Source organism: Camelus ferus, chromosome 1 (genome assembly GCF_009834535.1).
Source record: "Camelus ferus isolate YT-003-E chromosome 1, BCGSAC_Cfer_1.0, whole genome shotgun sequence".
Classification (NCBI taxonomy): domain Eukaryota; kingdom Metazoa; phylum Chordata; class Mammalia; order Artiodactyla; family Camelidae; genus Camelus; species Camelus ferus.
Genome location: NC_045696.1, coordinates 40,477,784 through 40,493,200, shown reverse-complemented (window position 1 = coordinate 40,493,200; position 15,417 = coordinate 40,477,784). Strand labels below are relative to the sequence as shown.

General features: G+C 37.7%; 2 protein-coding genes across 8 annotated transcripts in view; one reads left to right on the top strand and one right to left on the bottom strand.

Moving 5' to 3' along the window:
* The window catches only part of FILIP1L (filamin A interacting protein 1 like), an 85,239-nt gene extending 70,088 nt beyond the window's left edge, over nucleotides 1–15,151 (top strand). For both annotated transcript variants that reach the window (XM_032489837.1, XM_032489844.1), the window contains one exon: nucleotides 12,006–15,151. In XM_032489837.1, coding sequence (XP_032345728.1) covers nucleotides 12,006–14,802 — 2,797 coding nt within the window. In that variant the 3' untranslated portion in view covers nucleotides 14,803–15,151. The remainder of the gene's footprint in view (nucleotides 1–12,005) is intronic.
* The window catches only part of CMSS1 (cms1 ribosomal small subunit homolog), a 333,529-nt gene that overhangs the window by 292,486 nt on the left and 25,626 nt on the right, over nucleotides 1–15,417 (bottom strand). The gene's annotated exons all lie outside the window — the stretch shown is intronic.

The window sequence follows — 15,417 nt, the reverse complement described above, 5'->3', positions numbered from 1 at the left end:
TTTTTTTTCCTGAAATGCTTAAAAAACATTATAAAATATCCTCAGTAATCTTCTCCACATTTTCCACTATGGAAACCAAGCCCAGCAGTAGCACATACAGAAAAAGACTGTAGGCTATGCCAAATCAGCCCACCCCACCTCTGAGTCCCCAAGTAGACAAGTCTAGGAGCATTTAATCCCAGCAAAGAATGTGCACTGCACACTCACACTCAAGGAAGGAAGAACAGGGGTAAGATGAATAGAACATCAAAGAGGCTTTGGGAAGGTCAGCTATTAGCATCCTTTGTGATATGCTGGAATTTCACCGGATAATGCACATTCAAAGCATCATTCTCTTCCAGGAAGAAAGAACAGCTGTAGATCTGTGAACAAAAGAGAAATGGAAATACTGGCTGGTCCCAGATATACTGAGCAGCAGATAATGAAGTAGAGTTATGAATGTTAGAGACAGCTACCACTAATCTAATAGAAGTTTTCCAAGAAATTAACTATGCCCTAAAATGGTGGTTGCAATCAGAGGCGATTTTTTCCCCCACATTTTTTGCAATGTTGGGAGACAATTTTTGGTTGTTCACAACTGAGCTGGGGGTCCTGGGTTACTTCTGGTGTTGAGTAGCTAGAGTCTAGGGATACTGCTAAACATCCAACAGTGCACAAGACAGTCCCCATAACAAAGAATTATTCAGCCCAAAATGTCAATTGGGCCAAGGCTGAGAAACTGGCTATAAATGACAAGCAGTATAGCAAACTATGCACATGGCTGAAAAGAACCAGTCCATCACAGTAAACAGATTATGTGGTCGGGTCTTTCATCCTAGTGTGAATTCTGACTGTCTCTTCCAGGTGCCCCTTACTTTAGACCAGCCCAGTGTGGCTGAGGTGCTCTTCTGTATTGTAACCATCAGTACAGTTTTCTACATCTAGTGGTAACTGATATGTATAATACCAACCACTATGCTTTTGTATGGATTGTTTAACTGAATCCCTGGAAAAACACTATTACGAAGAAGGCTCCAGTATTATCCCCATCCTACATGTGAAGAAAATGAGACTCACAGAGGTTAAATTGCTTCCTCGGTTATACTAGCTGGAAGTCGGGAAGCCAAGATTCAGTTCTGAAAACTGAACTCCAGAATCTGAATTTCTCCCCCATTACTACCCTGTCTCCCACAGTATTCAACTGCCTTTTCCCCATTGGTGCCTCAGTGCTGGTGAGCATACTTGCTCCCTGTCAGTTATCCTGCCTGCCCCTTGCCATTCAGTCACCTGCACTGTTTACTGCTGTCTACTGGTGGGGCAGTAGGGAATGGACAATAGAGAGGACATCAGCCCTATCCTAAAGAAGGCTACCTTAGGGCAAACAAATAAGATACAGAAGAACAGAGATCTCAAAGAGTACCAAATCAACCACAGAAAAGGTGAGGAAGGAATGGAAAGAATGATTAACAGTGAAAGTGTTAGGAACCTGGGGACGAGCCCAATATCATCATACCATCATTAACTTAAACATAAAGGCAGCTCTGCTGCTGTACACCAGAAACTAACACAACACTGTAAATCAACTAAATGTCAATTAAAAAAAAAAAAAGGCGGCTCTGCATGCTATGGCATGCTGTGTACCAGGAAAGGTGCTCTCAGGAATATAGGAACACATTTATCTGTGACAGTCCAAGGAAGGCATCACATGTGGGTGGCTTTCTGAGTGCTTCTCCCTAGAGAGGGACAAGGCTGATAGGGAAAGGCGCCATGGCTGTGGGGGGCCCAGGTGGGCCTTGAAGATCTTGAGATGCCCATCTGAAACTTTCAGTCTGCCAAGGACCTGAAGTCTCAATCTGTTGAAAGACAGGCTAAATTTTTGTTTTTTTGTTTGTTTGTTTTTTGGTGTAAAAGTAGTCAAAATGGAAAGTCTGGAAAAGAAAAATTGTCAAAATGTTGATCTGAGGAATCTTTTTCAAATAATTAAAAACCTCATTCAGAATGTGGAGGGGGAGAAGAACATAAAAAGAAAAGTTAACAGACACTTTAGCAGTATATTCGTAGTAATTTTTTAAAAAAAATTCCTTCTTGATAGCTATAATATAGTCAAAGCAAGGCAAAAAATCAATTTCAATAAATGACAAAAAGAAAAATCCATCCAAATAAATACTTTTTGCTATGAAAAATTAAAATGGGAGACAAAGAAGCACAAGCTTAGTGATAGTCAGTGAACATCCATCATCCATTAGTTCTTTCTAGAAAGTTCCTTAACTGATAATACAGCACTGAAAAAGTGACAACATATAATCCAGGCTCTAAGTAACTATCCAGGTATGGATTTACACATGCTGTCCTTATTATCACTCCCTTGTTCGTTCCATTTCCTCTCCTAGGCCTAGATTGAGCACCTTTTTAAGTCTCCACCTGGCCCTTTGATCGACATGTGGAGAGTCTCCTAGCCCAGATTCCATCATCTCAGAATGAAAATATTCTCCTTGTAGCCTTATTCCCCAAACTCTGTGCCTGTGAGCTCTCAGACTGGCATTTTTTTTTGGTTCTGAAACTTCATCTTTCAGTAGTTTTTCTTTCTAGGACACTCTTTGTTTCATTTTACTTGCTTTTTTCCTGCTTTTAAAAAAAGAGATTGGCCCGAATCTTAGCCCCTCTGCTCAATTTGAGGATTTCAGTAAGCTCCTGTCAGGATCATGTTTCTCTGCTAAAAGCTCACAACCTCCTTATAATTAGTAGGTCATTTGACTATCTGCATCTTATTAATTCACTTCCTCTCACCCCTGGGAAGCCAAACAAGACTGTTCAGATGATGAAGAATCCTGACTCACTGTGCCCCATTTCTACCAGATATTCCTCTGACACCAGCTAAGGCCTCCTCTATCACTTCATGTCCTAATTCTTGTTTCACAGTGAAGGAAAATAGTAACCCAGTTTGCTGGATCTGGACCCTTTTACGGTGTCTCTAAATGATCTCCGTGATGATGACAGGATCTTCAGTAACATGGACACAAAGCAGACACAGATATATATGCATACTTGGCTCACAGAGGCCAAAAAAGTGTTACTGTTCTTCTAAATCTTGCTGACCAAGTCAAATGAATCAAGCATTACGTTATGACTATGGTATGCTGTAGCTTTAATTTTTTAAAAACCTTTGACTTGTGAGAGAAATAAAAGGAAGCAGCATACATAGAATAAAAAAGACTAGTCATAGCTATTTTTATGAGTGCTCCTAAAAATTAGACTAAACAGTGAAAAGTCCCATTGAAAAAGCAGAGAGTAGAGCAAGGAAACATAAATTATAGACCCGATTATCTCAACCTAAGGAAGCTTTCCAACAAATTCCACGTAATTACTCTGCAAACTGCTTAGAATTCTGTGGTTATTTAACCATGAACATAGCTACTACCAATGCAATGCAACAACTAAAATTACATATTAGATAATAATTGCTAAAAGATAAGGTCAGATATAATCATAATCAGACTAGCAAAGTGTAGCCATGAGAGCAGGTAAAAAAAAAATGACTAAAGCAGTGTATGTAGTTTTCTGCTTATCAATTAACATATTAAATCAAGAAGAAAAAGTAATAAATTAAACTAGCACTGGAAGAATGAAAGCAAGTATAGGCATTGAAGCCCATCTAGGAGAAGAATGAGAGATACAATGTATTTTCTATCTTAAAAAAAGACCCAACAGGATTCGGTATCATCGCACTATTTGGTTGTTGATGGGAAACTATTATAAGTTATGACCAGAGTAATCTATGCAAGTATACAGGTAGGTTTGACAGAAAAAAGTAAACTGACAAATAACAAGTACAGTACTTTGCACATAGCAACTGCTCACTATAATTGCCTCAGAAAGGTCTGATATGAATTAAATGCCAGGTGACCTGCAGAGTACTGTGGATGAACCCACTTAAAAACCAAGTAACTCAGTGGTTCCCATGCCCTTATTTCAAATTGTGGTTTCAAACAAAACACAATGTCTCATGGAGACAGTTTTGTCATTCAGAAATTTTCTAGGAACTGGGAAAGAAGTATCTGAAGGTGGGGAATCTTCCATCTATCTATGGTGGGAAGCAAACAACCAGTTTCATTAATGATGTAAACACTGAAGCAGTGACAAGGCCAGCAAATCTATGGACTTCATCAGTATGAAGTGAAGGGCTCACTCAGTAACAGCCTAAAGAAGGTGACAGCCTAAACCAGAGACTTTTCCAGAGAAAGACACATTTACCATTTATGCTTCAAGTGTCTGGTCCTCGAGAATAGTGATTCCAGAGATCTGTGAGGATAAAGCTATTTTCATACTAACACTATCACACTATCTTTTTCACTCTCATTCTCTCACAAGTGTACAAGTATTCCTGAGGCTACATGACGTGTGGTGAGGTCATTGCTCTGACAGCTAACGGAATGTGTGAAACAGATTTGAGAATACAGCTGTCTTCAATTAAGCCAGGCATTGGGGTTTGCAGAAATACAAAACAACTCTTCTCACAAAGTTCTTTGGTTTGAAAAAGTTATTTTCCATAAAAACATGTTTATGTTAACATATAGTGGATTTATTATTTTTAATGAATAAATACATGAATATTTTAAAACAGTCAGTAATTCTTAAGAGTGTAAAGGAGTCATGAGACCAAAAAGTTTGAGAACTACTGCTCTGGAGACTTCACTGAGTTGCACTGAAATTATCTGCTCATTCTTTCCAAACAGCCTACAAACTCCAGAGAACAGGAACCCTCCACTGTTTCATCTCAGTACAGCCTCAGTACTAACTAGAGTCCTTCGTTGTTTGTAAATCAAATGAGCATAAGTGTTGCCATATTCATAACATCAAAAACTTTAAATTCAAGATCTGCCCAGTAAATACAGTGAAGTATTTGCTTCCTTAAGATGATAGATGAAAAGCTGACTCTGAAGTTGTTCACTGTTTGTAGGTTAATCTCTACAGCTAACAGAAACAACATAGTGCCATTAATGGCTTGAGGAACTGGTTTCATTGCTTGATAAGATGTGTTAAGGTGGTCAGATCATAGATGACTATTTCCTTTTTAGTTTTATTTGCTGTTGATATAATGTTGCTTGTATAATAAACAAACATATTTGCCCAGTAGACCTCTGACTCTAAAGAAAAAAAATTAAAATGACCACTCCTTTGTTTACAGAGAGGAAATATCCAAAGGAGAGATAGGGGCTAGGATGTGGACATTTACTACCCATCTCTCTTCTCCTCAAACAAGCACACACATACAGTTCTAATGCAGGGATCTGAAGAAGGAAGAGGAGATATTCCAGCAGTCTCGATTCTTTCTAGAGGCCAGTGTATTTGGAGAACACCAATGGGAAAACCATTTACACCTCATTTTCTTAAATACGTAAGACCATGAACATGGTAAACACAAGAGTATCTTTTAAAAATGAATAAAATTACTTAGGACAGTGCTATAGTATTTTCCACAAGAAATGTTGATTCATTCATTTAAAAAAAAAAATTCATTTGGTACCTTCTACATGTTAAGGGCTTTGAGGCAGACACTGTAGAAGACACAAATGTATCAGACATGTGTCCTATTCTTAAGAAGCTCTTATTTTAGGAGTGTTGACTGTAATGTACATAAATAAGACAAAAATCAAAAGTGTGAATTATAAATCATTATGAGTATGACTGGCATTATAACATTCAGACAAACCATCTGTCTCATGTGTGTGTTATATGATGCATATTACTAACACTCAGTGTCTCACACACAGGAGATTAAATATAGTGACACATGTGTGCTGACGTGTGTGTGTGTGTAAATAAAAACTGAAAAGACACTCTGAATATATAATTTGTAATGAAGAACCAGCATTATGGTTAGTACCAAAGAACATTCAAGATGACAGATGTGATATTTTTGAAAAAACAAGGAGCTGGCACTGCACATAATAATAGTGATAAACCACAGTAAGTTGTAACAGTTCTGAGCCATAATAGAAACTCTAAAGAAGAGCTGTCATAAGACATTGCTGTAAGCCAGAATGGATTTAACTACCTCACATTTGTGTCCATAAAACCAGCTTCTACAATCTGTTTTTATTGGACATGAGTCAGTGAATGTTCCTATAATCCTGTGGTGTCATTACTTGAACATGAATATGAGTACTCCAAGATAGCATTCTTCAAACTGGAGTATATATACCCCTGAGGGTACACAAAGAATTTCCAGAGGTACAAGCATAGAGAGCTTTAAGGGAATCAGTGTCTACATCTGTAATTCACACACATACTTTCCAAAACAGATTTGCTAGAAAAAAATGCTTGGAGGATGTGGAGAAAAGGGAACTCTTGTACACTGCTGATGGGAATGTAAACTGGTACGGTCACAATGGAAAACAGTATGGAGATTCCTCAAGAAACTAAAAATAGAACTACTATGTTATCCTTTTGTATGTATCAAAAGGAAATCACTATCTCAAAGATATAGATGAACTCCCATGTTCAGCAGCATTGTTCACGATAGCCTAGGAAACAACCTAAGTATCTGACAACAGATGAATGAATAAAAAAATGTAGTGTACATGTGTATATATATACAAATATGTTTCACATATATAAATATGTAACTAATTTACATATGTAAATATATAATGTATATAAATTATATTTTATACATTTATACAGTATATATAAATGTATGTTTCTGTATAACATGTTGTATATAATATATGCCATACATTATGTATTATATAATGTTACATGTTATAATATATGTTGTAATACACTATATAATATAAACACATATATAAATGTGACATTTATGTATAATGCATTATATATTTACATATTTATTACAAACTGTATACATAATATTATGTTATATAAAATACATTATATCTAAAACACATATATACATTCATATGCTTACATAAATATGGTGGAATATTATTCAGCCTTTAAAAAAAGGAAATTCTGCCATTTGCAACAACATAGATGAATATAGAGGGCATTATACTAAGTAAAATAAGCCAGACAGAGAAAGACAAGTACTGCATGGTATTACTTATATGTAGAACCTGAAAAAAAAGTTGAACCCAGAAAGAGAGTAGAATGGTGACTGCTAGGGCCTAGGGGGATGAGGGAAATAGGGAGAGGCTGGTCAATAAGGTCTGAGGTTATAACGTGTAACATGGTAACTATAGTTGATAATGCTGTATTTTATAATTGAAATCTGCTAAGAGAGTAAAACCTAAGTGTTCTCACAGATACAAAAAAGGTGAATGTGTGAGGTGATAGAACTGTTAACTTGGTGGGAATCCTTTCATAATTTATATGTATATCAAATCATCACATTGTATATACTTTAAATACCTTATAATTTTTCAATTATACCTCAATAAGCTAAAAAAAGCTAGCATTTGCTAAAAGTGCTGTGAGTACTCTTTTACGTACATAATAGAAAATTATTTTAGGAGATATAAAAGCAAACATTTGAAACCCACTGCTCTATGAGATATAAACTAAAAAGAATGCAAGCACAATGATAAATGAGAATTTTTCTTTAGGTTGATAGTTTCTCTAATACAGAGAGTGTTACCTGAGAAACACTTCAGATGTGGACCAGGCCCATGAAATAGTTCATGTTGTTTGTTGGGGAGGCAGTGTAGTATGAGGAAAGAACATAGGCTTTGCCCCTTCCTAACCTTTCTAAGCCTCAGTGTTGATGGCTGTAAATAATCATCCCAAACCCTATAAGCTTACTATGAGAATTAGAACCAATAGCTGTACAGATTTAGCTCAGTGCTTGGCAGCACATCACTGGCACAAAAGAATGATAGTTATTATATAGTCATATATATTTTAGGCTTTGGACTGGAACTAAAGCTATTCACTGCCTTTTTTAGATGAAAATTTAGCTACTGACCAAACACCTGTGACACGCATTTTGAGTCATTTCTTTCCAGTAACGTTGGCAGATATTAGCTAAGTTAGTCATGCTCTCCTACCTGATGTTCTCTGTGAGAAAAATGGATGGCTCTGCAGGTCAGAAATACAGGGCATGCCCACAGTTTGGGGTATTACCAATAATGAACAATTGGTCAAGTTAATATTCAGCCAAATATCATTTCCAGAAAACATCTGACACATTAATAGAAAAGGCTTAGTCAGTGCTGGCATCACCTGGGAGCTTGTTATAATACAAATTTTGAGGCCCATCCCTACCTACAGAATTGGAATCTGCAGTTTAACAAGATCACAGGTGATTCCATGAACCTTATATTGTGAGAAACACCAGTAAAGAACAGGCCATGAGCAGGGACAATACAATCACCGGGTGTGTATGTTACCCAAGTGGGAACTTTCTGTTACACCGGCTTATTAATTAAAGCTGAGTAAGGCAGGACCAGGGAGAGTCTTAACTTCTAATGACAGACTGACATATACACATTCTATACACACACACAACATACACACACAAATAGATCACTGATTCTGAACTGGGGGCAGTTGTGTCCCCAAAAGACATTGGACAATGTCTAGAGACATATTTGATTGTCACAACTGGGGAGATGCTACTGGCATCTAGTGAGTAGAGACCAAGGATGTTGCTAAATACCTTACAAGGCACAGGATGGCCCCCCCACCATAAAGCATCAGTTGGCCCAAAATGTCAACAGTGCTGAGGCTGAAGGTACCCTAGCATAGATTATTCAAACCTCCCTGCACAAAGGCATATTAATTGGAATTACTCACAGGAAGAGGAGCAATAATTTATTAATGTGCAAATAAAAATAACGGAGACAGAAAATTGTTATTGTTTAGTTTAAAACCCAATCCTGCTGATGAAGAATGTTGCCTTAGAACCCTCAACTCCACATCCTCCTTACCAAAAAGATACCAAGTCTATGCCTTCATTGTACATGTCCACAATCCCATGTCTGCAATTTCAAAAATCTAAAAACTACACAAAGTTTTTGATAAACTGTGACAGCAAAACTTCTCCTCATCTCAACTTATTTGGCAGCAAAACCTGAATAGATGTGAGGCTATTTATATTTTAATTATCCCACTTAGTTTAACTATTCATATGGTTCGCCACAGAAGTATTCAGAAGTTTGTTTAAGAGATGGTGCCACAGGCCTTGATGGAGCTATTATAGAATATATGGTGGGTGCCTCCTTACTGCCTTTCTAAAATTTGAAAACTCTAGAAATTTGGAACCATTTGGCTTGAAAGGTTCTAGGTAAGTGATTGTGGACCTCGAATGACTAAAATAAAGTCAACACTCAGCAAATATTCGCTGAAAGCATTCAGATATATATTTGAAAGAAAAAAATACAACTAGTCAGAAATATAACAGATATATGTGTATATACACATGCACACACACCACACACACACTCATATATACACCAATTAGCAGAGTGACAATTAGCTTCTTCGTTTAGTGTACTGTGCAAAAGAGGCCAGGCTTGAAGCTTCAAATCTTATAAGAGCAGTTAACTTTACAAAAAAATGCCTTTCTTCAAGACCATAAACTAACCTTAAACTTCATCCTTCAAATGCTTCTGGAGATAAAGCAAGAAATAGTGAATGACTCAGCAGCACAACCAGTCTCTCTGTCTCTCTCTCTTTTTTCTCTCTCTCTCATACACAACCCTGCAATGTGTAATTGCATTACAGGCACCCAGCTGGCTCTGGAAAGGTTCCATCAAGACCTCCCTATCCTGGATTCACACTGGTTGATGGTTGGGGGTATAACTCTTCCTGCATATAAACTCCTGTTTTCTCCCTGAAAGGCTTTACCTGACTAGCCTGTTGACTGTTCTAAGGTGTGTTCACGGGACTGATCCAGGGAAATTGTAGGTTAGGAAACAAGTAGTAAGGAAATGCTGAGAGCAAATATATTCAAATTATCAGTTTTATGTATCTAATTTTGTAAGATGGCGCTTGGAAACAGATGGGGATACCAGCTGATTTCCAGAAACATTAGAAAGATACATGAACTTGCACCATGCTGAAAAAGATGCATCCGTGCTTGCTGCTGAAAACACTGAGTACAACGGAAACTTTTTAAGTCCTTTTTGCCAGTTATAGCACTGCTAAGATTCACTGATGACCATACAATTTAAATGTTCATTATACTCCAATCTTCTCTCTCTTGTATCCTAAGAAAATATACCTTTTCCTCATGAAATAGCAGGTGGTATTACTTAATAAGTTGAAATCCTGAAAAGGTTCTGTGAAACTGTTCTCTAACAAAATTCTAAGCACTGTGATGTAAAGAAGGGAAAATATTTTGCTGCAGTTTTGTTAAATACCATTCTAATACTAAGGTGGGAGGAAGAAGCACTTTGCCAAAGTTTCTGTAACTATTTCACCACAAAAGCAGTTTACCTACGGACTCTACCACTAGGTTGTTAAGTCCTACTACCCATTCAGGAGGGAGACGTTATGGCTCTCTCAGGCTCCCAGGTGTCTCAAACAGGGAGTAGGGCAGGGCCAGAAGCCATGTGCAAGCCTCTTGCCCAGACTGCTGATGAGATCATCATCAACCCCACCCCAGCATCCAGATCAGCTTCTTCAGAATTTCACAGACTGTAGCCCTTGGGCCAGACTGTCAGGTTCTCAAAACAGGAAAAACTAAAAGTGGATCCTCCCCATAAAAAAGTTTGAAAATTCTTACATTATACAAATTATTTTAAATATGTTCCTCTTATTATGTAGTGCAATTATAGAAAAGCAGATTAGGAACTCAGAAAAGACTATTTCAAAGAAGACTGCCCCAAATTAGTTTCCTTTTAAAATGTCTCCTCAAATCCTTAAACAACTTTAAAAAGAAAGTTCTGTGGCAAGGATTAAAGACATGCATTGGATAATTAAACTCATTCCTAGTAGAAAAGACATACTAACATATTATGAACTCTTTATGCCTGATCAGAAAACAAATATTTATAACTTTCCATCCATGACAAGTGCTTTAGTTCAGTTCTTCAGGGATTCCATTCTATTTTAGTTTCTGTATAACAATACTGCAAAGTTGTAATTACATCCTCTATAATCTGCCCATTCCCAATATAATTAAGAGTGCTACAAATTTAAAACTATGACCTCAATACTGAGGGAAAAAGTGTACAGAAGAGATAGCTTATATTGCATGTAACACGTCCTCTCATTATGTTGACAAATTTAAAATGTAAAGAAAAAAATATTATAATAGAGTCATCATTTAAGAGAGGAATCACTGTGTTCCTGATAAGAGTTTTTCATCTGCCATTTCTAACATATGCCTCTCATCAAGCTCTTTCCTATCAAACCTCATGCTCTTCCCACATGTTATGAAAACTCTAAACCCCTTCAGGTGCCTGTCAGCTCCTCTCATCCAACTACCATCCATTGTAGGGATAAAGATATACGTGAATTGATTCCTGACACACTGTCATGCTGGTATGAACCAAGTTTTAACTGGCAAAGGGGTATCCACCAGTAAAGTGCATAACTTCTAAGCAATGTGAATAAATTTTATCTTAACTAAGAATCAGGAAGTTAAGCACCAAACATTAATGTACTGCATATTATAATGGTTCAAGCAAACCCTTTGATAAATATAATAACCACATGAATAAGAAAAAGGAACACTTATCAAATACTTATTATGTGCCAGCACTGTGAGAATCTTAAACAAATTATCTCATTTAACTTTCACAAATGGTCCCTGAGATAATACAATTGTTGCCTCCGTTTCACACAGGAAACTGAATCCTAGAGATGTTAAATAACTGCCCAGGTTAATTAGCTGGTAAGAGTAGGGCCAGTCTTGAAGCCATGTCCAACTGAATCTCAAGCTTGTGGCTGTATTTACAGCCTTCAGGCTAGAATGTCTACTGATTATATGTTATACAAGAATTTTAAACCAAATATTCTTGCCTTTACTCCTTCTAAATTACATAAATGTTTAGTCACAGCTGATAAGTTAGTTACTAAAACAACAATCACAAAACAGATTGCACTCTTATATTTTTCAGATTAAAAAGGTTGATTGACCAAGAAACTGAGTCCCAGGAGAAGAAGGAGCAAGAAAAAGAGAAGAGGGTCACCGCCCTGAAAGAGGAGCTGACCAAACTGAAGTCTTTTGCTTTGATGGTGGTGGACGAACAACAAAGGCTGACGTCACAGCTTACCCTTCAAAGACAGAAAATCCAAGACCTAACCACAAGTGCAAAGGAAACACATGCTAAACTAGCCCTTGCTGAAGCCAGAGTTCAGGAGGAAGAGCAGAAGGCAAACAGACTAGAGGAAGAACTGCAAACACAGACCACAGAGTTTCACCAGAACCAAGAAGCAATTATGGCGAAGCTCACAAACGAGGACAGTCAAAACCGCCAGCTTCGACAAAAGCTGGCAGCACTTAGCCGGCAAATTGATGAGTTAGAAGAGACAAACAGGTCTTTACGAAAAGCAGAAGAGGAACTGCAAGATATAAAAGAAAAAATCAACAAGGGAGAATATGGAAACTCCAGTATCATGGTTGAAGTGGAGGAGCTCAGAAAACGTGTGCTAGAAATGGAAGGGAAAGATGAAGAGCTCATAAAAATGGAGGAGCAGTGCAGAGATCTCAATAAGAGGCTGGAAAAGGAAACATCACAGAGTAAAGACTTTAAACTTGAGGTTGAAAAACTCAGTAAAAGGATTATGGCCCTGGAAAAATTAGAAGATGCTTTCAATAAAAGCAAACAAGAATGTCACTCTCTGAAATGCAGTTTAGAAAAAGAAAGGATGACCACAAAGCAATTGTCTCAAGAACTAGAGAGTTTAAAGATAAGGATCAAAGAGCTAGAAACCATTGAAAGTCGGCTGGAAAAGACAGAATTCACCCTAAAAGAGGACTTAACTAAACTGAAAACATTAACTGTGATGCTGGTAGATGAACGGAAAACAATGAGTGAAAAATTAAAGCAAACTGAAGATAAGTTACAAGCTGCTGCTTCTCAGCTTCAAATGGAACAAAATAAAGTGACAACAGTTACTGAAAAGTTAATTGAGGAAACTAAAAGGGCACTTAAGTCCAAAACTGATGTGGAAGAAAAAATGTACAATGTAACCAAAGAGAGAGATGACCTAAAAAACAAACTGAAAGCAGAAGAAGAGAAAGGAAATGATCTCCTGTCCAAAGTTAACATGTTGAAAAATAGGCTTCAATCATTGGAAGCAATTGAGAAAGATTTCCTTAAAAACAAACTAAATCAGGATTCTGGTAAGTCCACAACAGCATTACACCAAGAGAACAATAAAATTAAAGAGCTCTCTCAAGAAGTGGAAAGACTGAAACTGAAGTTAAAGGATATGAAAGCCATTGAGGATGACCTCATGAAAACGGAAGATGAGTATGAGACTCTAGAACGAAGGTATGCTAATGAACGAGACAAAGCTCAATTTTTATCTGAAGAGCTGGAACATGTTAAAATGGAACTTGCCAAGTACAAGTTAGCAGAAAAGACAGAGTCTAGCCATGAACAGTGGCTTTTCAAAAGGCTTCAAGAAGAAGAAGCTAAATCAGGGCACCTCTCAAGAGAAGTAGACGCACTGAAAGAGAAAATTCATGAATACATGGCAACTGAGGACCTGATATGCCACCTCCAGGGAGATCATTCAGTTCTGCAAAAGAAACTCAATCAACAAGAGAACAGGAACAGAGATTTAGGAAGAGAGATTGAAAACCTCACTAAAGAGTTAGAGAGGTACCGTCATTTCAGTAAGAGCCTCCGGCCTAGTCTCAATGGAAGAAGAATCTCTGATCCTCAAGTATTTTCTAAAGAAGTTCAGACAGAAGCCGTAGACAATGAGCCACCAGATTACAAGAGTCTCATTCCTCTGGAACGAGCAGTCATCAATGGTCAGTTATATGAGGAGAGTGCAGACCAGGATGAGGACCCTAATGATGAGGAGTCTGTGCTTTCCTTCAGATGCAACTCGTCTACTCCCTGTCCTGTGAACAGGAAGCTATGGATTCCCTGGATGAAGTCCAAGGAAGGCCATCCTCAGAATGGAAAAATACAAACTAAGTCCAATGGCAACTTCGTGCAACCAGGAGATCTAGTCCTAAGCCACACTCCTGGGCAGCCACTTCATATAAAGGTTACTCCAGACCATGCCCAAAACACAGCCACTCTTGAAATCACAAGTCCGACCACAGAGAGTCCTCACTCTTACACAAGCACTGCAGTGATACCAAACTGTGGCACCCCAAAGCAAAGGATAACCATCCTCCAAAATGCCTCCATTACACCAGTGAAATCCAAAACCTCTGGTGAAGGCCTTATGAATTTAGAGCAAGGCATATCCCCAATTACCATGGCAACCTTTGCCAGGGCGCAGACCCCAGAGTCTTGTGGTTCCATAACTCCAGAAAGGACAATGTCACCTATTCAGGTTTTGGCTGTTACTGGCTCAGCTAGCACCCCTGAGCAGGGACGCTCTCCAGAGCCTATAGAAATCAGTGCCAAGCACGCGATTTTCAGAGTCTCCCCTGACCGGCAGTCATCATGGCAGTTTCAGCGTTCAAACAGTAACAGTTCAAGTGTGATAACTACTGAGGATAATAAAATCCACATTCACTTAGGAAGTCCTTACATGCAAGCTGTAGCCAGCCCCGTGAGACCTACCAGCCCTTCAACACCACCGCAGGATAACCGAACTCAAGGCTTAACTAATGGGGCACTAAACAAAACAACCAATAAAGTCACCAGCAGTATTACTATCACACCAACAGCCACACCTCTTCCTCGACAATCACAAATTACAGTAAGTAATATATATAACTGACGACCCTCTCACCCTTATCCAGTCTATACTGATAGTATTGCAAGGAACTCAGTCCTTTTTAATTATCCCTCCACATCCCCCAAAAGACTGACTGAACTTGTACTTTGGGAAGATTTGTGCATGAACTATCCAAGAATATCTGAAACTAACTGTTGCCTGCATAGTCATATCAAGTGTGCACTTACTGTATATCTTTTCATTTACATACCTGTATGGAAAATATTTAGTCTGCACTTGTATAAATACATTTTTATGTATTTCATTTTCCATAACTCACATTAATTTGACTGCAACTTGTCTTGGTGAAATACTTTAACATTATAAAGCAGTAAATAATTTGTTATTTTTACCATTGCTTGCTGAATTTTCTTTTGGCCATTTTGTGTTTTTTTTTTTTTTTTGCATGTATAACAATTTTATTTTCTGTTTATAACGTCTATTAATTCTTCTTAAAAACAAACAGGACCTACTTCCCATTTACAGTCAACTTCTGATCACATATTAGAGGAGGAGAAGGAAGTGGCTGAAATAAATAAAATTTTATGTCTCTTTGATTTCAAAGCAAACTATAAGATCTCTCAGGAACAAACTTAACTTCATGCTTGAGATGTATCT